Here is a 22,606-nt window from a genome sequence, read left to right on the forward strand (position 1 = left end):
AGGTTAGAATGAATTTTTGAAACAGAGATGAAAGGCTTGTTCCCAGGTCCTGATGTCTGCTTTGCTTTCAGGATTCTTCGAGATGAAGATGAAGTATGATGAAAGTAATAATATCTTCATTCGGATATTTCGAGCAGCGACAGACAAGGTTGTTGGTACAGTGGGTAAGCAAACCGCCCTCTCGTAGGTCCCAGGTGAGAGCACTGCAGAGACTTGTGTCAGAGACTGCCATGCAGGTGGGAAGAGGAAGCTTCCAAATCTGGGTGCTGGGCCAGGTGTTGGAAGGTTGGGTGTAGAGCAGACCAATGGGGGTGGGATCTGAGTCTTGACCACACAATCTCATTCATCAGGTGCCCTGTTCTCAAAGACAGAGATGTCTAAAGTTCTGACTGAAATCCTCAAAGTGGATCCAACTTTTGACAAAGATAAATTTCTGCAGCAGTGTGAACAGGACATCATCCCCAATGTCCTGGAGGTAGGTGTTTTCATGTAAAGCCCCCTCAGCACTTCTCCAGCATTTCTTCTTCTCAGGATGAACATTCATGAATCCATCTGACTGAGGGATAGAATTGAACCTAGTTCATCAATATATCCTTTGACTCTAGCAAACATCAGGCAAATCGTTGTTCTTAATTCTTCACTTCTAGCTAATTAAAGATGAGGCTAATCCCCATCCCATCCCTGACTAGAGAGAGACTTTGAGGTTCTCAGAATACTAATCACTTTGCATTTCGTGTTTGATCAGTGAATGACCTGAGACCTACCTTAGTAAGTGGGGGAGGAGGGGATGGATTGGCAAGGAGCATTTGTCCTCCACTGGGGCATTACTGTCCATCCTGATAGTGCTGATATAGCCTTCCTCTTTCAGGAAGTTTCTCACTTTCTCAGATGGTAGTAAGGGGATCATGCCATTTGGTGGATTAGGAAACTAATACGTGGGCAAGCCACATTCAGGGGAAGAGTTGAGTAGAACCCCTTTTTCTGGCTCCTGATTTGACTTGCTGCTGAACTCCTCCTCTGAAAATTCTTGCCATTTTTCATATTCTTCTACCAATTCAGCCAGTACTCTCGGGCTGTAGCTGAAGGAGATTCTTGGGTGATTAGCTCCCTTCTCTCCCTAGCACTTGCCCTTTGTTCCCACCTTTTGGACGGTGACTTGTGGTAGTTTGAGAAGACTGTACAAAAGCCAACTTCAGAGGGAGACTTCCTGGCAGGGGCTCCACTCTCAGACCTCTCCTACCCTGCAGTATCGAAGATACATTTTGCAGGGAAAATTTGTGGCATTTTTCTTTCTCTTCTAATTTGTTCTCATGGTTTTGTCTTAACTTTCACTTATTTTTTACAGGCCCTAACCTCTATAATCTTAGTGGTACATTTAGGATAAAAATCTCCTGCTTCTCCTTTGGTGACTAACTGAAATCTGAGCACTTGTGTGGTACAAAGCGCATGTGCTCTGCTGACCTGCTTCATTGATTGGAGCTTTGCTAGCAGAAATGGGAATGATAAAGGAGGCATGGGATTGTGTGTTATATCAGGATGTGTGTGTTTCTGGTCTTTGGTTGTGTATTCCTTCCCTTTTTGATGAATTAGGCTGCAATTCTCATGGGGGGGTGATGTGGGGTGTGTGTGTCTGTGTGTAAGTGTGTAAGGTGTATGGGGATTTTTAGACTCATTTACCATGTGACCCATTAATGACAAGGACAAAGCTTCTCCCCATTGGCTTCATACCCTGGCAAACCTTGCCTGAGCTTTGTAAGAAAGGGGTATGTTATTGAGGTATCCCTATACCTACCTTTTGTGAAAGTCACAACTGAGCATGCGGAGGGATGGAATAGGTTTTGGTGACAGAGGAGCCTGGGGAGAAAAGCTTTGTATGTAAACTATAGCCACCTGACACCAGTCTTCTTTCTTCCCTATCCAGCATCTAAGTACTTCCTGGCTAAAAACTCGCCCTGGTAATTTTTAACAGTTGCACTAGGACTCCAGACATTCAGTTCAGGCTCTGAGAGCTGGGGGAGGCAGTAGGGACAGCGCTCAAACAGTGCCTCCTGCAGGCTTGCTTTCCCAAAAGTCTCCTCTTCCAGCTCACACTTTGCATTTTCTTTTTCAGGCGATGACTACTGGTGAGCTGGATATCCTCAAAGATTGGTGTTATGAAGCCGTAAGTTTTCACATTTTTAATTTCTGGACTTTATAGAACATTTTGGAAAATGAAAGAAATGTGAAGAACTAGTGGTAGGCTGGGGATATTTTAGAACTAACGTGATCTTAAGTTGCATTAAGAGAACTTTAGTGTACGCTACAAGGGCAAACATTGACAGGATGGAGCCTGTCAGGAGAGGGCTGCCAAGCCAACAGTCAGACCCTGTGATGGATCAGGTGAAGAAACTTGAGGTTGTTTAGCTTGGGAGAAGTGAAGGCTTAGAGTAGACCTGAGCTCTGCTTCAAGAATTTGGAGTGCTGTTGTGAAGAGGAGGACAAACGTGGCATGGCTGTAGAGGGTGGTGCGATTGAGAGCAGCAATGAGAAATGGTACAGAAGCAGATAAGAAGCTTAGTGTCATCTGAGCTGTTCAAACAAAGGGAACTGCCATCTGACCCCAAACAGTGTGAGCCTCCCCATCGTGGGAAGTCCTCAAGCAGAGGCTACATGAGTGCTGCCCACATGATGGGACTAGATGGCCTCCAAGATGCCTTCCAGTCACATCATCTGTGTCCTTCAGCCTTCTCCAGCTTTACAGAGTACTAGCAAACCCTGACATCCAATCAAATACTAGATAAAACCTTGACCTCCAAACTATTGGACAAAATTATAAATTCTAACAAGACAGTCACAATAACACAATAACACACTCATTTACAACCATTCTCTTTGAGAAGAATATCATTTCCATTTCTCCTGCAGTGCTAGCCACAAAGCTTCCAAGACCTGCAGCTTTTGTGGGCCTGCCCTCTAGCCCCATAGATTCTCTGACCCACTCATGCCCTATTATCTGGAAAGCTCTTGTCTCTTCTGCCATAAATTCTCCATAGAATATCTACCCAGAATGCTGGGCACCTCCTCAGATTCTGTGAGCGCTCATCCTTTTATTAAGGGAGTTTGTTCTGTGAACTCTTAAGATGTGGCTCAAATTCATCAATCCAGAGCAGAGCTTGTTTTCTTTCCCCCAGCTCTCCCCAACTTTGAATTTGCTGATTTTTTACAACCATCTTTCAGTTTCACAAGGTTGTAACCCCAGTGATTCTTTGACTCCTCTATTTTGCACAGCAGCTGTCAAATCCTGTCTTTTCTGTCCCCTTCTCACTGCTCACAGAGCTATCACCTCTCACTTGTACCTAGACTGTTCTGACATTCACCTCAGTGATCTTCCCTCCTTGGCACCCCTTCTCACAGCAATCCGTCCTCCTTGGGGTTGCCAGGGTGACTTTCTCCTAAAGCACAGATTTGATCATGTCATTCAGCTAGTCAGTAAGCTGTCCCTTTTGTAGAATGTAAGCCCCTGTGGGTAGGGACTAGGCACTTCTGTTTCTGGTACCCAGTACCACCTCTGAAACACAGGTGCTTTAGTAGTGTTAGTGAGGGAGTAAAGAAGCAGGTGGGCATGTATCTCTTTCAGGATCTAGACTAGTTTTGTGGAAGCTGTTGTCCTCCCTGCCCAGGCTTCTCTGGATTTCATGGTGCCTCGCTGTCAAGGCACCTTTATTCCCCGGGCAGATACCCTTGGCAGGAGAGAAGATCTTTACAACAGGCAAAGCAAAACCCTGTGAAGGAAAGAGCCCTGCTCTCACAGGGTGTCTGCAGCTCCACATGTCTGACTTGTGGGTGTCATCACCACATACAACCAATAGAGGGCCTTCTTGTACCTTCCATGTTGTGTGACTAGCATCCAGTCACTCCTCTGCCTCCAGTCCCCATCTTTGAGCCTACCCTTCATAGTCTCTTTGTCCACATAAAAGTTTATAGGGCTTTTCAGAATACATCTTCCCCTGCCCCACTGTGGCTTGGAATGATACTGTGTCCTTAAAAGCCAGCAGGAGCATAAGCTCTGAAAGTATTTCCTAAGAGTCAGAAGGGCAGCAGTCATCAGCCTGGAGAAGAGTTGGCCACCTGAGGACCCAGCAGAGTGCAGCCATCATCCAATGTTCATCTCCATCCACTGAGGCTACATGGGAAAGGACCTGCATGGCTAAAACAAGGAACGAAATGATTGCTTCAAGGATCTGTGATGTTTGTCAGTGGGTACACTCTCTCTGGCAGGGCACATTTAGCTCCTTTGCACCTTGATCATCTTTGTGAAGTTGCCGTGGCTGCTGGCACAGCCTTTCAGAACAGCATCACCTCCCTACCAGGAGGAAGCATAGAACTTGAGTGAAGGCAAGGAAACTCAGGGAGGAGGCATGTGCAGAAATAAAGAAAGGGACAGTGCCCTAAAACATGTCTAAGTCTATCAATCTAATCTCGTACAGATGCCTACCCCTGCCAAAAGTTCATCCCAACAGTTTGTACCACTATTCTCAGAATACTGAGAGCCAACTCATTTAACAAACTAAACTTAGTCACCTCCCTAGTTGCAAACTGATTACATAGATGACTCAAAATTCATAAAAATTCATTTAAATTGATATCAAATAATCCCCCTAGGAAAGGGGAGTTAATCAGTTTGTCTTCGTTGCCAGACTGCCAGGGCAACATAGGAAAGGTTTGGGGTGCAGAGGGTAGGCTGTAGTGGGATAGCCTTATAGCAACAATAACTAACATTTATATAGTGTTTACTGTGTGCCAGCTAGGCAGCACAGATAGAATGCCAGGCCTGCAATCAGGAAAACTCATCTTCCTGAGTTCAAATCTAGCCTCATACATTTACCAACTGTGTGACCCTGGGCAAGTCACCTAACCCTGTTTGCCTCAGTTCCTCATCTGCAAAATGAGCTGGAGAAGGAAATGGCAAACTCCTCTGGTATCTCTGCCAAGAAAATCCCAAATGGGGTCACGAAAAGTCAGACAGGACTGAACAACAACAACATGCCAGACACTGCTGAATGCTTTACAATTATAATCTGCTTTGATCTGTGCAAGAACCCTGGGAGTTAGGTGCTGTTAATATCTCCATTTTTTCAAGTTAAGGAAATTGAGGCAGAGGTGAAGTGACTTTTCTAGGATTTATGCTAGAAAGTATCTGAGGCCAAATTTGAACTCAGGTTTTCCTAACTCTAGGTCCATTACAGGGAAATCAGGGAAACCTTAGTTCCTACCTCTTCCCACATCCTAAAGTATATCACCAGTAATCTCCCTCCAGTTCTTTGATGTCTTACGGCATGGCCCACGCCCTCAACTTTCAGGCTCCCCAGTTTAGCCTCACCCCCTTAGAATTTGCTCTTACCCCCTTCCCTTGTATTTCATCCTACTCAGCCTTGGTTCTCTGCTTCTTCGTATGAAGCAGCTTCAAATCTCTTCTGGTTAATTTTGCTCTGTACTCATCTCATAAACAATAGGGGAAAACAGATGTCAGACCTTTGAAGCTCTCCTCTGCATTGTGACTAATATAAGATGCTTTGCGTGAGGCTTGGGGTTGGCTAAGATGGCTGAATATTTTTGTTAAAATGAGAGGGAGTGACTGTGCCAGTGAAGCTATTGCTGGGCTGGAGGCTGCTTAGGGGAAGTTTTAAAAGTAGCATGTAAGATGAGCCCTTGCTTCTCATAAAACTGAATTCTAGTTAGAGAAAAATACATGTACCACCTTCTTGTTCTCAGTCCCAAGAGCTGCCTTCAGACCTCAGGCCACTCTGGGGGCTGTCAAGGCAAATGGAATACCAACAGGCTTGAGGCTGAGATGAGGAATGAGGAAACAAGTGGAACCACTTTTAGTCTAATTGAATTTATTTGGTCTCTCCCATGCAGTTCCCCTTTCCCCCCTTCCCCAAATGAAATATTGATGCCTCCCTCAGATATCCAATTTTCTGAAGTGATGGTGATCTGCTTCTGTCTCACCTGTGACTCCTTTCTTGCAGATGTACAATCAGGTGGCTCTACCCATCTATGAAGCACAATCCGTGGGCCTGCAGTTACATTCCAAGGTTCTGGATATCAGCAATGTTGATGTGAGTTCCTTAAGTTTTCTCTGTGCTATGCAGAAGTTAGCTAGACTCATAAGACTATAATGGACTATTGAGATCTTGTAGGCCAGGGGATCTTCACCTGGGATCTGTGAACTTGTTTTTGTTCTTTTACTATTTTGAGTACTTCAATGCAGTTACCGTTCTTTGTGGTCCATAGATTTCACCAGACTTCCTAAAGGATCCATGAAATAGAAAAGGTTAAGAACAGCTAGACTAAGACAGGCCCCTTGTCTTACAGATGTGCGGGATGAGGCCTGGAAGAAGGGCAATGACTTGCCCATGGTCATAAAACCGATAGGACCCAACCCTATGTCTCTAGAATGAAGCAATGAGGGGATGTTGCACAGAGGCATATTTGGAACCAATGTAAGGAAAAGTTGCCAAGAAATTAGCTGCCCAGTGTTGAATTAACTGCTTTAGGAAGTAGAGAATTCTAGACTGACTTGTAAAGGGAAGTCATGGAGAGGATTCTTGCTTAGATCGGAGTTGGATTAGATTTCCTCAGAGGTCCCTTCCGCCTCTACAACTCTATGACTCCAATTCTATCTGCTCCCTCAGAGTCTCCACCCCCAGCTTAGCATGGGCTTTGTATATTTTAGGACTTCTGTAATGATTATAGCTTTAGCTTTTGCTCCCTAAGGGGCTCTTAAGCCAGCAAACTTGATCTCGGCATTGTAAAGAGGAATAGCTTGGCTTTCAGAATAACAGCTGCTAGGCAAGGGATGTGTGGGCCCATTTCTTATAAGAAGGAAGTATCCTCTAGTGCACTTTGGTGGGGCATCACAGGCTCCTTGGGGACCTGGTTCCACCTGGCAAGCTTGGCAGAGACACACTGAGATGTTGCAATCTATTCTTTGCCCATCCAGTGTAGTTGTGACTGTCTTGCTACTGACTTCCTATGGCAGGCAGTCAGAATTTACAAGTTCGTGACAGACAGGTGCAACTCAGGGTTTTGTGTCCATTCTGTTGGGCCATACACATCATTTGAAATGAAGGCAACTACATCTCTTCCCTCTCCCTCTTTGGACTTGTCATGAGCTACTTGGAAGAGGAGAATGCTTGAAAAGGGACTGGCACTGGTGAGATCAGAAACAGGGCAAGCATTTTGTCTCCACTTGGTATAAGAGGAAACACTTCAAAATTAGTCAAGCTGAGCAGGGAAAGCCAAGCCTATTTGTGTCCCGTCCTCATAAGGGCTTGAGCTCAGTTGGATCTTGGCACTTAAGACCCTAGAAAGAAGCCCGAACTGTAGTACCTGAGTCACTGAGTTTCCTTCTTAAACAGGGATCCTTAATTGTTTTTGGTTCCTGAATCAAAACCAGTCTAGTGAAGTCTATAGACCCTTTCTCATAAGAATATTTTTAAGTGTATTAAATAAAATTACAAATGAAACCAGTTCTATTTAAGTTCCTAAGCCCTGGGTTAAAAGCACCTATTCTGCACAAATTTGGGATAATGTTCTTGGACTCTGGCAGATGAAGTCCAACACCAGGAATTTTGGAGATTTTTTTTTTTTAAATTTCTGAAAATTATACTCCCTGAGATATGTTTGCCCTGATCCAAGTTCAGGCCTTGGGCATCCAGGACCCAGAACCTCTAAGTGCTGGTCTAGTTCTAAGGCCACAGGGCCCTGAATGCCTCAGGACACTGCCCTGTAAGCAGGGCATGGAGCTTGCAAGCAGAGCACTGAAAAATGACTTGCCTTTAGTGACCACACCTCCTTGGAACATACCAGAAAATTTCAGTCATTCTCATTAACCCTTGAACTGCAGGAATTGAGAGAACTTGTCTAAGGTCTCCCAGAAAATGCAGTTTCATGAATGGTGATTGGAAAGGCCTGGCAATCATTGACCTTGGTGCATGCAGCAGGAGAATGAGAGGTGGTCCTGGGGTGGGAACATCTCTTGTGACTGGAGGGGGTATCAGAGCCAGTCACATAGGCATGCCCTCCCCACAATATCCCCCTAGTGTGTGAACTGGGCTCTGGTCTCTGTCCTTTCCCTGAACCTATCAGCCAAGACTGAGAGCTTGAACTGGCTGCTTTAGAGCTCGCACTGAGGATCCAATTGGGGGCTGTGGATGCCAGGAAGGAATTTGCTGAGAGAGGTGTTCTGAAGCTCAAGATAAGAAAGATTAATGGGAAGGGCTTTGCTGAGCCACCGAGGGATGATGTGGTGTTTTTGTAAGTTGTCACTGTAAAAGAGAGTCAGAAAGTCCCTGGGAGAGAGCAGCATGGCGGCATTGCCGGAAGCTTTCTGATGATGAGGGGAATGCAGCTTGGCTTTGTGGCAAAGACTGGTCAAGGGGCCGGCTATTTGTGTAGTCCTTTAACATAGACATTATCTTGATTTCTGTGTAACTGAGCAGGAAACGAGGAGTTTCATCTGCCTCCTTCTCCCACAGTCTTTTTTAATGTGGCCACAAGGCTAGACCCTTCTCATCCCTCAAAAAGTTGTTGGTGTTGTGTTTTCTTTTCTTTGGTTTGCCTTTACTGCAGCTGGCGATGGGGAAGATGATGGAGCAGGGACCGGTACTAATCATCACTTTCCAGGCACAGATGGTGATGGTGGTCAGGAACCCCAAAGGGGAATTAGTAGAAGGAGATCCGGTGAGTGAAGGGGTGGAAAGAACATCAGAACTGAATGGGGCTCATGGTATTGCTCATATGAGGCAGTAGATCCCAGAACTCCTGATTTCCCAAATCCAAGACTTTTTCTTCCCCCCAGCTGATGAATCCATAAGGCTGTAGTGATATGCTAGTGCCCAGGTCTGACCCCAGTATAGGTCCTTGGCAGTAGCTCCTCTGGTTTTCAGATTGGATCAGCAGGTCTTCATGGAAGATTGACTGCATGTGTCAGTAGTAGCCAGGCAGGACTGGCTACTCTGTGACCTTATTGCTTCATGGTCCCTCATTTGTTCTGGTATAGCTGAGCCAGTATAGAAAGAATGAGCAACATTCTGATGTGCTGTCTTGGGACAGATGTCTCATTCACTCACTCAGCATCCCTTTCTCCTGTTTAGACTAGACTTCAGCTTTTCCACAGTAAACACTGGTTAGGTTTTTCTAACTTCCAGAGAAGACAAATCATCACTAATGCCTCCCTGTGTTTTAATGGCCTGAGTTCTCCTTTATACCTGTCCCAGATGCAACCTGCTGTGGTTGGATTGATTTGATGATACGGAAATGATTCCTTTTTACCATAGACGCTCCATGTCAGAACAATATGAAGTTCCCTTTCAGGTTTTTCATCTCTGGGAAGATGATCCAATGGCTTTTCTTAGATGGCCTTTGCCTTTGTCTAGAACTGTAGGAAATATGGTTTGGGGGATAAGAGCAGCCCAGGGAAGGTGGTTTTGAGGGTTGGAGAAATGTGGTTTGGGAACACTCCAGCTTGGGCTTCACAGAAGCCCTTCTCAGCAACTTGGTTTTCATCCAACTTAAACCTTTGTGACTTGGGGTTAGATTTTTCTACTTCTGGTTTGCTTGTAGCTTCATCAGGGGCTTGGACAGGGTCCCATTCCTCTTCTTTGCCTATACTTCTATCCCTAACTATACACCTCAGTTGCTGATTTAAGCCTAATCCCAAGATAAAAAGGATCATGGCATCTCAGGGATCCTAGGGAGAATGATTCAGCTGAACAGTAGCTGTTTTAAGGGCTAATCCCACCCCTTACTATTTTACCCTCGCACGTTAGTTCCCAGGCCTAAGCCTGGAATTGTCTGTCCTGGGGCCTTCTTTGCATTCTATAACAAAACATCATCCATATAAAACAGTACTTCACAGTGAGTTAGCTCAACATCTGAGAGTCTCTGCCCATACAGCATGATGTCAGGCCCCATCAGTTTTCTTTATCCCTTGACCTCTTATTTCATGATTTTTGCAGCAAAACTGAAATGAAATTCTTTAGTTCCCAGTAGCTTGTGGGAGAGGTAAAGCTCAGAGTAGCATAGTACCCTCGTAGGCAGCCGAGATTATGTTGAGGCCGTGAGTCCTGTCCTGCACAAAGTAGTTTCCATGAACTCCATGTTTCTCTTTTATTTTGGGTGCTCATTCCCTCACGAGGGAGTTGGTGAGGCAAATTGCTGGTCTAAGACCATAAGCCATGTCCTTGAGGCTGCACAGCAAGTTTGCTTGGTCTGTGGGGTATTGGCATGGGGAACAATGAGCATATTCTAGGCCCATTTGCCCAGTTCAGGAGCAGCATTTAGCAGTGTGGGAAGACCCCTGGGGTTGGAGTTACATAGCAGATCCATAATCCTCCTTCAGATAATCAATAGCTCTGTGATTATGGGATCATAGATGTAGAGCAGAGGAGGAGCGCAGGGGCCATCTAGTCCAATACCCTCATTTTCGTCTTCTACAAAATGGGGATAATATTTGGAGTATTGCCTTAAAGTGCTATAGAAATGTAATGATTTCTAACCATAGCAAACTGAAATACATCCCCTAGAAAATATATAGATCATAGGGTTATGGAATTTTAGAGCTAGAAGGGACTATCTTCTCATTTTACAGAAGATGAAACTGAGGCTGATAGAATGGTGCAAGAACTGGCCTCACCCAGTGAGTCAGTGTTAGACCTGGGATTGAAGCCAGGGTTAGCGATCCATGCCACTATCAGGCCTGTTGTAGAAGGGCCCAGCTCTGGTCTTAGGTCTTTCTTGTTACAGCAGCTACAAGACAAGGAAGGTAGAGGTGGGTAGAGGAGGAGCTGGAGATATGAACCAAAGCACTAGAGGCCAAGAGCGGGACAAAGAGGACTAAAATTTAGGGCCGAGTCACCTGGTCCCATGAGGAAACTGAGACCCAAAGAGATTGTGACTTTGTTTAAAAGTCACAAAAGTAACAGGGTGGTTAATTGCCCCTCTGTTTCATGAGCAGTGAAGGTTTTAGCACTGGCAGGCGCCTATATATTGGTGGCTGTTGGCCCCCATACTCCACATTTGCATTGAGAGCTGCCTCCCCTTCCCCTCTCTCTGCCCCTGCAGTCAATTGGCCTCTCTCATCAGCGATAGCTTTTATTCAGGAGCTTGGCACGTTTCCCAGGGGATGTCAGAGGGAGCTTTGGCTGCCACTTGGCCTTTTTTTTCTTTTTTCCATCTCAGCAGACAGGTCCCAACAAGTGCTCAGCCTATATTCCTTCAGCCCCCTGAAAGCACATTTTCTGAAAGCAATTTAGCAAAAGCACCCAAAAGAATGATGGTACTAATAGTACATGTCACCTTCTATTTTTTTTTTAATTTACAAAAAGGATGCATGTGAACTGAAGCTTTGATGATCTAGTCAGTTTAGTGGTCAGGTTTTATTGACTTACTTTTCTTTCTGTTATTTCTATTGTATTCTTTGTCTCTGTTTTTTTTTTTTCAGCTTTGCCTTCTTTACTTTATTACTACACGTACCCATCTTCCCAAGTTTTTCCTCATTCTTCATATTCATTCTTTATGTTCCATTATATTCATATACTACAGGTCAAAGGATACAATTTCATAACTTTTTTTGATAACTCCAAATTGTTTTCTACAATGGTTAAACCAATACACAGCTCCATGTGCAGTGAATTAACATACTTGTCATCCTATAGTTCCCTCCAGCACTGGTTATCCCTTTATTCCCTCATTTGATGGCTTTAAGTGTATATTTCAGAGTTGTTTTAATTTGCATTTCTCTGACTCTTAGTTATCTTGAAATTTTCCCAATGATTATTGTGTTTCTTTTTGAAAACTTTTCACATACTTTGATTACTTGTCTACAGCTCTTAGTCTTACAAATTTGTCAATTCCTTATGAATTTTGGGTGGCAGACTTTTATCAAGTATTTAATGAAAAAATTCCTGGCCACTGCCTTCTCATTTGCTTCAAACAGTATCCCTGTAGGACAGGGAGGTACTCTTTATTTTGCAGGTAAAGAAATACAGACTCAGAAAGGGTAAGTAATTCTGAGTTAGGAAGATTTTGTCTCACCCTTACCTGAAATGTGAACTTGCCCACTTAGACTGTAGCCGCGTCAGAATTATAACCCAGGACTTTTGATGACCACTTCTCTGGCCTTTCTCCTACACCAGTTAGAATAATGAGATATGATAGAATTCACATTTGTATGATGCTTTAAGATAGCAAAGTGCCATACAAATACCATTTAATCTATACAACAATCCTGAGAAGTGGGTGCTGTTATTCTCATTTCTTGCAAGTGAGGAAACTGAGGCAAGGAAAAGTTAAGTGACTTGTCCAGGGTCACATAGTAAGTCTGAAGCAGGATTTGGATTCAGATTTCACCAACTGGCCCTCATCTAGCAGCCTTCTGACATCTGTTCTATTTTGTGAGAGCTCGGCATGTCCAATAGTAGAGGCCAGCACTGTTCTTAGAACAGCCTCATGTGGGGAAGGCAGTGTGAGGTCATTCTAGGAGAGAGACTGCGTTAGGGGTGGTTTCACTGTTGTCTGACGCCTGCTGAGAGGCAGAGGGAAGAGGAGAGAACCTGCCTTCTCTTCAGGGCTGCACTTGAGAAGTGCTGGGAGGATGTGAGGAAATAGGAATTGGTGGATGGGAGATATTCAAAGCCTGGAGAAGGAGCAGCTGCCTAAAGGGGGGGAGGCTTTGTTCTGGTGTACACAATCACCATTTTGAGTTCCTAGAATTCTGTCTCTGAGAATGCCATTCTATAGGATTGCACCATCTCCCAGGTTAATCTCCTGGACTTCAAGAACGCTGGTTTGTCGGAACTAGGGGATCTTCGAGCTCCTTTGCCAAACACCCTTTTTGTATATTAGGAGGGTCCTGAGCACAGAGAGGCTGTGACTGTGGGCTCCCTGAGCCGTCTCCTCCATCCTCCCTTAGCATCCTGGGAATTCAGAAGTCTTTGTTTCTGGATTTTTTGTCTGATTTGTATGTTCAGCACCTGAGACCAGACCCCCTGAGCCATAGCCCTTGAAAAACTGACCAGAAATTCAGTTCATTTCAGCAAATGTTTATCCAGGTACAGGGGATATAGAGAAATAAAGGACTGCCTGTGCCCTTGGAACTTCCATCCTAGTAGGGATCACAACAGCATGTGCATAGACAAATAAATATAGACTTTCTACAGGGAGTAAAGTGAAGAGAGGGGATCGAGGAAGGCCTCTCATGAAAGTGGAGCTGAGGGGGGGATGGCATATTGAAAGACATGGGGACAGAGCATGAAGTATTCCTTAAGAGGTGACAGCAGGGCAGTCAGTGTAGCTGGAACACCAAAACCAACCGGAGCACCTGAAAGGACTAACCTTCGTCAGGTTAGACACAACAGGATCAACTCTCATTGCCACTCCTTGCTGCAGTAGCTGTCTTTGAACACTCAGTTTCTCAATTTTCCTCACTAGGACATATGACATAGCCTTCTAGGCTGTATTTCTTCCTGGGAGTCCAGTCCCTGGTGTGTACCCAGGTAATGGAGTAACTGAGGAGAGCATTCTAGTAGCTGGAGATAGGTAGAACAAAGTAATGGACATGCCATCTAGCCTCCTGGTCCTCAGTTTCTTCATTTATAAAATGAAAGATTTGGACACAGGCATCTGAGTTCCCTTCCAGCTCTTAGATCTGTGATTCAAGACAACGGCAAACTCATTAATTCACTGGGCCTTGGCTGGACTTGAAAGCCAAATGTAAATTATGTACAATAAATTTCCAATAGTTCTACATTGGGAGCACAAAGATTCCCTCTGGCATCTGGGGGGTAGTGTGAGTGCAGCCTTGGGGTCTACCTCTGGTAGGAAAGCAGCACTGTATGGCTGTGTTCTGCAGTGATCCCAAACGTGTTTTTTCTAGTCCCTTATGGAACTGTAGATGAGTTAGACTAACCAGAGGTGGGGAACCTTCAGCCTCAGGGCCACATGTGGCCCTCAAGGTCGTCAGGTGTAGCATTTTGACTGAGTACAAATTTTACAGAACAGATCCTTTGATGAAAGGGATTTGTTCTGTGAAGTTTGGATTTGGTCAAAGGGCCACACATGAGGACCTGGAGGGCCACATGTGACTGCGAGGCTGCAGGTTGCCCACCCTTGCAGCTGTTGCCCTTATCATTGTCTGCATGAAGCTGGCAAGAGAGCTTGCTTTGTTTTCCTAAATACATAAAACTCAAGAGCACCGGTTCTCCTGTTAACGTTAGATGTTCCCATACATCCTTTTGGCTTTTCACATGCGTTAATTCATTTTTCCAAAAGAAGGAGTTGGGCTAGACCTGTCCCGAGACTTGTCCCAGCTGTGGTATTTTGTGGTTCAGCTTCTTCTCAGTGGGAGTTACCATTGTTCTCTTAAGTGCTCTCTAAGATTTTGGATTCTCTCTTCTGGGCTCCCTCTCTCCTCATGGCAGTCTTTGTCTCTTTGCTTCTCCTTTGCTAGACCTCTTCTGTTGGTGGATAGATGTGGCTTTTGTAAGCTGGGTGCCTGTTGTGTTTGCTGGTCTTTGGGGCTTATTACTCCTGATACTGCAGAACTTAGTGACTGATTGCCTAGAGCACCACAGCATACTTTGGATCATTTCACCAAATGCACAACTTCATGTTTAGCTAACATGCCACCCCTCCATCCACTCTCAGAACCTGGCAAAATCTTCCTCTTCTATTCTCCTCAGGGTTCTCTTTCTTTAGTTGGGAGAGGTTAGCATCCTTTGCACACTTGGTGATACCACTACCATGATCCCAGGAGGAAGGGTTCCCCAGGCCATAGCAAGGATCAGTTGAAGGAACTGGGCTTGTTTAACCTTGAGAAGCAATAACTAGGTAAGGGAGAACAGGCACTCTTAACTATTTGAAGGGCTGGCCAAGGAAGAGGTAGAACAGGTTTCCATCACTGGAGGTGTTCAAGTGGAAACTGGATGCCCATTTGTTGGGAATGTAGAATGATGATTGCACATATGTAACTGATATCTGATTACTTTATGTCTCAGGGAGAAGGGAGGGGAGGGTCGGAAGAAGGGAGAGAATTTTGAACTCAAATTAAAAAAAATGTTAAAAAATTTTTCACACATAATTGGGGGAAAAATAAATTTTTTTTTTTAAAGAGAATGTTGTAGAGAGAATTGCTACTAGGTTACAGGTTGGACTACTTTAGAATTTCTTTTCAATTTCCACAGTCTGTCACAACCGTCCTTCAGGTCTCATGGGGTCTGATTTTACAACAGTAGGATTTTCGCTGGTCCACTCACACAAGCCTGTTTTTGCCACAGCACCTGCCACTTGGGTATGAAGCTGTGCACCTCCCCAGAACTGGTATTAGGAGCTTGAAGCAGAGCTCATCCATGTTTCTGGGAGAGGTTCCTGTTCTGAGTGTGCTTTCCTTTTCTCCAGGATAAAGTGTTGCGTCTTCTCTATGTTTGGGCCCTCTGTAGAGACCAGACTGAGCTCAACCCCTATGCAGCCTGGAGGCTGCTGGACATTTCTGCCTCAAGAACAGAGCAGGTTATCTGAAGACAGCTGTCGGGGGCCTGCTGGATTGTGCTTTGCCGCCCTCCCAGTGAGGGCCCCACTACTGCCAGAAGCTTCAGGATGCAAGACCACTCGGCTCCTGCAGGGTGCTTTGTGACCGCCCTCCTCTTTCCAGGATCCAGTATGAAAGGAGGGGGCGAGGAAAGACTGGGTACTGGATAAGATAAAGACATGAGAAATTTCCCCTCGGGAAGTGCAGTTGTCTAGGGAGGAGGGGTGGTGTTGAGGACATGGTTACTATGAGCAGGGTAACTCATGGGGTCCCAGGTTTATAAGGTTAAGACTGTCACAGAAGATCTCCCCTCCCCCCAAGAAACTTGAGGCCTGGTACGCTGTTTTCTCCATCTTTCCTTCATTGGACCTGATAGATGGATCCAGAGAGCATCTCTACCTTGGCCTGCTGCCTAGAGACCTTTCCTTCTCTCCCCATCCTCTCCCCTTCCACCCACAGGCCAGTTGGTCAGTAACAGAAGCCAGATTGGGTGCCAAAAGTCCTGCAGAGGCTCAGGAGCTGGGCATCCCCAAACTAAAGTGAACTGAGGTCCCTAGACACAAAGCTTGCTGAAGCAGTTGTGGGGGAGGGGGGAGTGTTGGGGGTGATGAGTGGAGCACAAGTCCTTAGGAGGAGGCAGAGGGGGGCAGTGGTACCCTGCTTGGTCCTGTGCAGTGGGACCTGTATCTTGTGTCTACTACCTGCACATACAACTTCCCCTAGACCTGGCAGCCTTGGAGTCTTGGAGGGGTCTTGAGGGACAGAGCCCAGTGCTGGCTCCACCCCTCTGTGGCCTCAGTTATCCCTCCTCTTCTCTGGTGAAGGGGTGCCCTCCTTCCCAGGTGCCTCCATCTGTGGCATGAAATCAGCCAAGTTATACTAGGGCCTTTTTAAAAATAACAAAACATGAATGTCTTTCATTTCTGTACATACTGCCTGAAGATTTGAAAATAATAAAATGCCAAATTGAATAGCAAATAGTGTTCCTGAATTTACTTGGACTGTCAGGGGTTAGTTGAATCAGCCACTACCTGGGGGATCGGGGGAAGGGAGGGAGGAGGTGTAGAGTGTGTTGGACAAGCAGTTTGCTTCTCAGACTTCCCCAGGACTCGAAGGCAGTTGGAGAAACGGCAGCTGGAGGCTTGGGATTCATTGTCTAGTTCCCTACAACAGAGCCAGCTTCTTGCTGAGAAAGGAATGGGGTCAGTGGGCCAGGCCATAGTGAGACTGCCAGAAGATCTAGTCCCTGGATGGGATGGCTTGAGCCCCAAGGGTAGGGAGCCAGATTAGACCCAGGTTGGAAAGGAAGTCACTGGCCTGTACCCAGGGGCAGAAGGGGCTGTAACTCCAAGCCCTTCCTCTAGCTTCCTCTACTCTCAGTGAATATGGTTCTACTTCTGGATATGAAGAATTTCAGGGTTCAGCCTGAATCTCCTTGGATCCAGAAGGAATCACCCTCCCCAGAGAAAAGTTTTCATACATACGCCAAGCCTTTGGTTGCTTCTCCACGGATGATTTCAATTGCTGGGCACAAAAGGTTCCAAATGTCAGGAGGTGTGGGCCCAGGCCGAGGTGAGGGAACACCCCTCCCTCTTTCCTGAGCCTAAAGGGAAGGGATGGTGAGACCCTGAGCATGTCCCTCCACTTGGCCTTTGCCAAGGAGTAAGGGGTGAGAGGTTAAAAGGGATGAGGGTAAGGGGCTTGCGGCGGAAGAGTGAGATCTCTATCCCTTCTGCGCCCTCCAGAGTCTGGAATTTGGGGCCTAGGATGGGGTGGGCATTGGGGCTGGGCAGAGTCGGGATGGGGTCTGCGGGACGGGAGAGGGAGCGAGTCTTAGAGCCAGACGTGCTCAGGGTCTCCCCACAGGGAGCCAAATGCGATCATGTTAGGGGAGAAGGGGAGGCGAAGGAGTAAGCATTTATGTAACTCCTACTACGTGCCAGACCCTGTGGGGTGATTCAAATACTGGCTGCTCACAGCCTCCCCATTTTACAGCTGAGGAAACTGAGGCAGACCAAGGAAGGTTCCGGGGTCGGGGTTGTGAACTCGGGCCTGACTCGCCGCGCCATCGGGCTGGGGGGTTTGCCTGGAGACGGAGGGGGCGGCGGGGCGGCCAGAGAAGCGGGGGCCCGGCCTGGGATCCACAGCGCCAAGGTGGGGGGACCCCGGGCAGCCACTCCCGGGACAGGGCCGCCCGGCCCGCAAGGAGTTAAGGGGCCGGGCGGGGGAGCCCGCCCCCTCCCCCGCTCCTCGGGGCTCCTGGCGGCGGCCCCGCCTCCGTCGCCATGGGAACAGCCGCGGCGGCTCGGGCTGCGCCTCCTCCGTCTACTCGGGCTGGGCAGGCAGGGCCAGCTGAGCCGGGGTGGAGCGCACCGAGACGCGGGGAGAGCGAAGAGGAGGAGCGGGGCGCAGGGGGAGCGCCGACAAGCCCTCGCCCCCAGCCTCGGGTGAGGGCGGGGAGACAGGGCTGGGGGCGAGCCCAGATGGGGAGGGGGCTGCAAGGGCGGGGCCAGCCCAGACGGGGAAGGGGGGCTGCGGGGGAGGGGGCGGGGGGCGAGCTGGGGCAGAACAGGGTTTGGGGGCTCGGGGGCACGTGGGCCGGAGGGTGAGTGGGTAGAAAGGAGGCGGGCAACGGCCCCTGGGCACCTTGGAGGGGGGGCGCAGGCTGGGGCGCGGGTGGAGGGTGTGGTGCGGGGCGAGGTGGGCACCCGAGTGCCCTCGGACATACGGAGTCGGAGGGCCGTGGGGGAGGGGGCAGAGAGGGAAGGGGAGAAGGGGGTACAGGGGCGTGGGCAGGCTTAAAGGCGCGGCAGGAGGTGTAGACGGGTGGGATGTGATGAGGTGTAGACGGGTGGGGACGTGGGTTTGAATTGCTGGAGGCAGAGGAGGTGGGGGATGGAGCCGAGGTAACATGGGGTGTACGAAGGCGGGGAGGGAGGAGTGTGGAGATGATGCGATGGCAAAGTGTGCGGAGGTTCCTGGGACCGGGGGGTCTGGAAGGAAGGAGGTAAGATGGGACCCAGGCGTGGGGTGTGTGGCTGGGAGGGGGTCCGGGGTGGAGTCGGTGCCGGGACGTGCTGGGGGGATGGCGGAGGAGCGGCGTGGGAAGGAGGGGAGATGAGAAGGGCTCTGGGGGCGGGGATGCGGAGCGGGACGGAGACTGAAGGGGACTGAGGGCGGCCGGGGGGCCGCTGGGGGCGTGGCAGCCATTCGGGGCTTCTCTCCCCCCCAGCCCTCCGCAGGTCTCCGTGCCCGTCCGGTCCGGGTCGTGGCCCCAGAGGGAGAGGCGGACAGACAGGCGATGTGAGCGGCCGGAGGAGCCATGAGCTCCGCCTGGACTCCGGACTACGAGGCGCTGTCCCCGGCAGGGGCTCCGGGGCCGGGCGGGGCCGGGGGGTCCGCGGGGCTGGACGCCGAGCAGCGCACGGTCTTCGCCTTTGTTCTCTTTCTACTGCTGTTCCTGGTGCTGCTCATGGTGCGCTGCGTCCGCATCCTCCTGGACCCCTACAGCCGCATGCCAGCCTCGTCCTGGACCGACCACAAGGAGGCACTAGAGAGGGGCCAGTTCGACTATGCGTTGGTGTGAGGGCAGAGCCCAAGGGTCCCGCACCGACCCACCCTGCCCCGCCCTGAGATCCCACCCTCTCCCCTCCCTCCCCTGACATCTCTACCCCATCCCCAGACTGGTCTGGAACCCAACGCCCAGGGCTGCCTTCATCCTTGCACCCCAACTCGGTCTAGGACCCCCTAAACTCACCCCGCACCACTTTACCTCATCTGGCCTAATCTCAGCCTTCTCCCTTTATCCAGATGCCCTGATTCCCACCTGGCCTGGCCTGTGACCCAAGGTCCCAGGCTATTCTTTTCCCCTGACTAAATCCTGGTCGAGGCCTCCCTTCTCAAACCCAGATTCCAGCTCCATCCTGACCTGTCCGGGGTCCAGAAGCCCAGGCTTCCCTTAAGCCAGACTCCTGCTCCTAAGCTCTCACATCCCCCCAACCTGAGGGCACAAGATGAGCGGGCCTAAGGTCTGGCAGTTGATGCTTTTCCCAGTGGAGTGGACCATTCTCCCCACCCACTTCCATCAGGGAGACACTAGAGTCAGCGAGCTGTGGGAGGCGGTTCCCCCACTCCCATGCTTTGAGGAGTTCCTCTGGCCAGGATGGTGGCTGCTCATCTGCCTCCTAACCTGCACCTTCCCTGCCTGCTACCTGATGGATAGTCAAAGCTCTGGATGCTGCATCCTCCTCCTTTTCCTCTGCCCGCTGGACCTGCTGGCCTCCTCTCTCGTGATGGCTGGCTGGCCACTTTCCGGAAGCACTCAGGACTGATGTCCCTCCCCCACTCTGGGACTGCAGAACTGAGTTACTCGAGAAATTCAGCAAGACCCTTCCCTTCCCCACTCCCAGCACTTTGGTCCCTCTCTCAATTCAACAAGCATTTGGTAAGCACCTACTGTGTGCAAGGTACTGTGCCACCGGCCCAATCCAGCCCCTTCTCCCTAACCTCAGAAGCCTCTTACCTTTTCCAGTGGTTGACTTCCTAGTCAAGGAGATCCTGAACAGAGGGGCTTCATCAGGGCAGTGAGGGCAGTGGGGGCAATGGGGGAGTATGGCTGTACAGGGCACTACAATTGAACCCATCTCAACACTTCTCGAATATCTGCTGTGTGAAGGGCAGCAGATGATCCAGGATGGTTCAGACTAGACTCAGTGGGTTTCTTGGACAAGGCTATAGCTAGCTGCAGGTCAGCCCCAAACCCTTATTAGCTAACCTTCCCCATTCCCCTCAGGGTGGAGGGAATGTCAGTTGAGAGCTGATACAAATGTGGCCAACCTGCCCACTGTCCCGACTGCACTCTCCTCATGTGACTGTAGTGACTTCTAAGCCTGTCTCCCTATTCCCAATCAGGGGCCTCTGCTCTCCCAGACCCCACAGGCTGACTCGTTCTCCACCTCTGTGCCTTCTTTCCTGCCATTTCCCTGCCTAGAATGGCATCCCCAGCTTCTTGGCCACCTGATCTTTTCCCAAGCCCATATATCCTTGACGCATTTTTCCTGTTGCTTTGCTGTGTCCTCCCCCAAAGCATGGAAGTTTATGAGGGGTGTGGGGGCCTCTTCTCCTGGATCACTGTAGGGTTCTTTTCATTCAGGGCTGGTGCCTGGCCAACTACCCCAAACACCCCTGCCCCACCATGCAGGATTTATTAACAAATTCCCACAAGTGCTGAGCCCCTACCCCACCTGGATGGGCTCTGGGACCAAAGCAGCTCATCCAGACTTCACCCCTGAGCTAAAACTAGCAGACACACCCAGGACAAGCTAAACAGGAGAAGGGAAGGGGAGGAAAGCTGGACAGTGGACAGACACAACAGTGCAGCAGCCGTAGCTCAGGCCCAAATAATAAATAACAAATCATCCTGTCCTGAGTGTGAGTGGTTTTTGTGATGAGGTAGAAAAAAAAGCTTCAAGGTGAATGAGAGACAGAATAGGGTAATGGGAAAGCATGCTGGACTGGCAGGTGGGACACCTAGGTTCAAATCTCAGTTCTGCATCTAGCCGTGTCCTTGGCCATAAACCTTCCACTACCCAGGTCTGTGCCCCTATATAAAATGGGGAGGGAGAAGGGGCTGGGCTGGATGTCTAAGGCATTGTCCCATTTCTGACATTCTGTCCCTCTGATCCTGGCTATGCTGATCAACTACTTCACATGCGCCTCTTGCCACCACCAGACTCCCTCCCCCACTCTACCATCCCTGTGCCCTTCCAAAACCAGGACTGGGTCATACAGTCCTATTCCTCTGCCCCAGCCTCTGCTGCTGCAGAGGGTCTCAGAACCTAGCAGCCCTGGCCTATTAGTGCTACTGCCCTCCTACCCACCTTGGCTCACTCCTCACAGCACCTGTTCAGTGACATTTTATTAAATTCACCTTAAACTCCCAGTTCCATCTGCTTCCCATCCCCCTTACAATAAACACCTTTGTACCCTTATTTCCATGAGATGCAGTGTGTTAAGGGCCTGCTAAACCTGAAGTGGGGGGTGGGTGGAACAAAACCATTCCCTGAGTCACTTTCATCTCTGATCCCATTCCACTCCGTCTTTTGGAAGACCATGACCCCTCTACCAGCTGCTTCTTGCTTTCATGCCTTGTTTCAACAACTTTGAGTTGGAATAGCTAACTCAGTATGGTTGAGGTCCAAGGCACAATGACATTCTGTGACTATGGGGGTGCCAGAGAGTGCCTGCCCTGCCTACAGCAGTTGAGTTGGGAGGGGGAGGGTGGCAATGCCACCGTGGACATCTCTGGTGTGCAGTGAACAACCAAGGGCAAGGAGAGGGAAGGGGTTGGGCTAGTATCTACTGCGATCTACCGTACCATGCCCAGAGTGAAGTTTCAGCTGTTGGTCTGACTGGAATGGTGGAGGGAAGATGGGTTGAGACCAGATGCCAAGACCATAAACGCTGCCTTGGCCTAGGCCCTACCATCTAAGTTTTACAGAACAAATCCTTTTAAAGGGATTTGTTCTGTGAAGTTTGGATTCAGTCAAAGGGCCACACTTGAGGATCTAGAGGGCATGTGGTCTCCAGGCCAAAGGTTCCCCACCCCTGTTCTAGGGTATCCCAGGCAGGAAGAATAAACTCAGCTGTTTGAATGGGCCAATTCACTGAGAGGCAGGATTGGAAGAGTGGCTTAGTGGAAAGAATGCTGGACTTGGGGGCCCAATAGGCTCCTGTTGGATTCCACATCTGATGCTTGCCTTGTGTGCTCTTAAACAAATCTCATCAGCCTTCATCACCCAGGGATGGGCCAGAAGTAGCAGAACTCCCAGGAGGCTCTCCACACTTCCTTGGGCACCTGATGGAGGTGCTCAGCTGGAAAATGGAGGTATTAATCCGCACACGACCTCCCTCACTGGATGACTGCAAAGCTTGGTGTCCTATAGTAGTGGGAGAACAGGCATGGACCGAGAGAGGCATCCCTGCTGAACTAAGGATGAGTGGATATGGGGGACATGAAGTCTGAGTAAAGGATTTGAG

General features: G+C 48.8%; 2 protein-coding genes across 5 annotated transcripts in view; both read left to right on the top strand.

Moving 5' to 3' along the window:
- The window catches only part of TIMM44 (translocase of inner mitochondrial membrane 44), a 34,631-nt gene extending 18,085 nt beyond the window's left edge, over window positions 1–16,546 (top strand). The window contains exons 8-13 of one of the 2 annotated variants that reach the window (XM_072600976.1): window positions 72–164; window positions 351–475; window positions 2,111–2,161; window positions 6,009–6,098; window positions 8,614–8,724; window positions 15,439–16,546. In XM_072600976.1, the coding sequence (XP_072457077.1) occupies window positions 72–164; window positions 351–475; window positions 2,111–2,161; window positions 6,009–6,098; window positions 8,614–8,724; window positions 15,439–15,558 (590 nt within the window). In that variant the 3' untranslated portion in view covers window positions 15,559–16,546. The remainder of the gene's footprint in view (window positions 1–71; window positions 165–350; window positions 476–2,110; window positions 2,162–6,008; window positions 6,099–8,613; window positions 8,725–15,438) is intronic. The other variant, XM_072600977.1, reaches the window with a different exon arrangement.
- Window positions 16,547–17,852: 1,306 nt separating this feature from the next.
- CTXN1 (cortexin 1) lies at window positions 17,853–21,558 on the top strand. 3 transcript variants are annotated; one of them, XM_072600989.1, is made up of 3 exons: window positions 17,853–18,015; window positions 18,801–19,150; window positions 19,379–21,558. In XM_072600989.1, exons 2-3 carry the CDS (start codon window positions 18,891–18,893, stop codon window positions 19,443–19,445), a joined length of 327 nt encoding a protein of 108 aa, XP_072457090.1. In that variant the 5' UTR covers window positions 17,853–18,015; window positions 18,801–18,890; the 3' UTR covers window positions 19,446–21,558. The 3 variants fall into 3 exon arrangements, with proteins under 3 accessions (XP_072457090.1, XP_072457092.1, XP_072457091.1); XM_072600990.1 differs by lacking the exon at window positions 17,853–18,015 and adding an exon at window positions 18,391–18,575; XM_072600991.1 differs by having other exon boundaries at window positions 18,801–21,558.
- The last annotated feature ends 1,048 nt before the right edge of the window (window positions 21,559–22,606 follow it).

Source organism: Notamacropus eugenii, chromosome 4 (genome assembly GCF_028372415.1).
Source record: "Notamacropus eugenii isolate mMacEug1 chromosome 4, mMacEug1.pri_v2, whole genome shotgun sequence".
Taxonomy (NCBI): Eukaryota; Metazoa; Chordata; class Mammalia; order Diprotodontia; family Macropodidae; genus Notamacropus; species Notamacropus eugenii.

Bases quoted from the DNA above. Each gene is read 5' to 3' on its own strand.
- CTXN1 (XM_072600989.1), top strand. From the start codon at position 18,891: ATGAGCTCCGCCTGGACTCCGGACTACGAGGCGCTGTCCCCGGCAGGG. The intron at 19,151-19,378 runs GTGAGGGCAGAG...CCCTTTATCCAG, and splicing joins CAGTTCGACTATGCGTTGGT to ATGCCCTGATTCCCACCTGG.